Raw genomic sequence first — 1,387 nt, 5'->3', positions numbered from 1 at the left:
ACATATATATATGACGGGCTTCTTTCAGTTTCCATCTACCAAATCCACTCACAAGGCTTTGGTCAGCCTGAGGCTATAGTAGAAGACACTTGCCCAAGGTGCCATGCCGTGGGACTGAACCCGGAACCATGTGGTTGGGAAGCAAGCTTCTTACCACACAGCCACGCTTGCGCCAATTTGTTCTTTGTTTTTTTTTTGTTTTTTTTTTTTTACTTACAACACCAGGGATCGTCACTTGAGGCCAAATAACAACAACAACAATCACCCACAATGAATATGTTAATATTACAAACTTACTTTCAATGAGTGTAAAGAGGCATTATGTTCAGCTTTAACTTCATTTAGGTGTTTTGTAAACAACTGATTATTACGTACTTCACGAGCCTGAAAATAATAGCAAAGGGCAGAGTAAACATTACCTGTTTAGCAAGTAGATACATATCTGTAAACAATACCAGAAAGACTGATATAACTACTTTCAATCACATTCTCCTTCTCTGACGACGGAATAGATAACTACTATATCCCATTCTTCCTCTGATGATGGAATAGATCACTGATGGATAGCTATTGCTTGTTTTGCTGAAGATACACCATCTGCACATCTGTACTCAAAACAGCTGTAAAAGACTTTTTGCACGCATCATTACTTGGCAAGCTGGCAGAACCGTTAGCACACCGAGCAAAATGTTTAGCAGCATTTCACCCATCTTTACATTCTGAGTTCAAATTCCACTGAGGTCGACTTTGCCTTTCATTTTTTTCAGGGTCGATAAAGTAAGTACCAGTTGAGTACTGGGGCCGATGTAATCAACAAGCTCCCTCCCCAAAATTTCAGGCCTTCTGCCTAGAGTAGAAAGGATTATCATTATTATGATCTATTCTCCTGCAACAACTCAACCCTCGTGTTTTAAATATATAAATATCTTAATCTAACTTGATACCAGCTGTTTTGCTGGTTTGTTCTTTTATCTTGTCATGCATGTACCTGCCTGTAGTCAATTCATCATCATCATCCAGTGTTTTAAATCCAGGTTTTGTCCCAGCTAATGAGGGTGGCCATATCTACCTCAATACCATAGCAACCACCCTCACACCATCTCGCCCAGTTTTGGGTGTCCTCCTTTTTCAAACCAACCTTCCCAATCTCCTCCTCCACCTTTTCCTGGGTCTACCTTGCTTTCGCACTCCATTTACCTCAAACACAATCACCCTCCTCAGAACATGCTCTTCATCCCTCCTCAACACATACTCATACCACCTCACTCCATTCACCCTTGCCAACCATTCCACCGATTCCTCCAACCCCAGCATTCCCATCAAATCCTCATTCCTCCTCTTATCAAACAGCCTCACGCCACACATTTCTCTCACCATTGCTCTCTCG

General features: G+C 41.6%; 1 protein-coding gene across 5 annotated transcripts in view; it reads right to left on the bottom strand.

Annotated features, from left to right (window-relative positions):
* Window positions 1-1,387, bottom strand: part of LOC106876710 (centrosomal protein of 128 kDa) — a 42,770-nt gene that overhangs the window by 15,572 nt on the left and 25,811 nt on the right. For all 5 annotated transcript variants that reach the window (XM_052971917.1, XM_052971920.1, XM_014925381.2 and 2 more), the window contains one exon: window positions 298-384. In XM_052971917.1, the coding sequence (XP_052827877.1) occupies window positions 298-384 (87 nt within the window). The remainder of the gene's footprint in view (window positions 1-297; window positions 385-1,387) is intronic.

The sequence above is a fragment of the Octopus bimaculoides genome, chromosome 11 (assembly GCF_001194135.2).
Source record: "Octopus bimaculoides isolate UCB-OBI-ISO-001 chromosome 11, ASM119413v2, whole genome shotgun sequence".
Taxonomy (NCBI): domain Eukaryota; kingdom Metazoa; phylum Mollusca; class Cephalopoda; order Octopoda; family Octopodidae; genus Octopus; species Octopus bimaculoides.
This window is presented reverse-complemented; position numbering and strand designations above follow the sequence as displayed.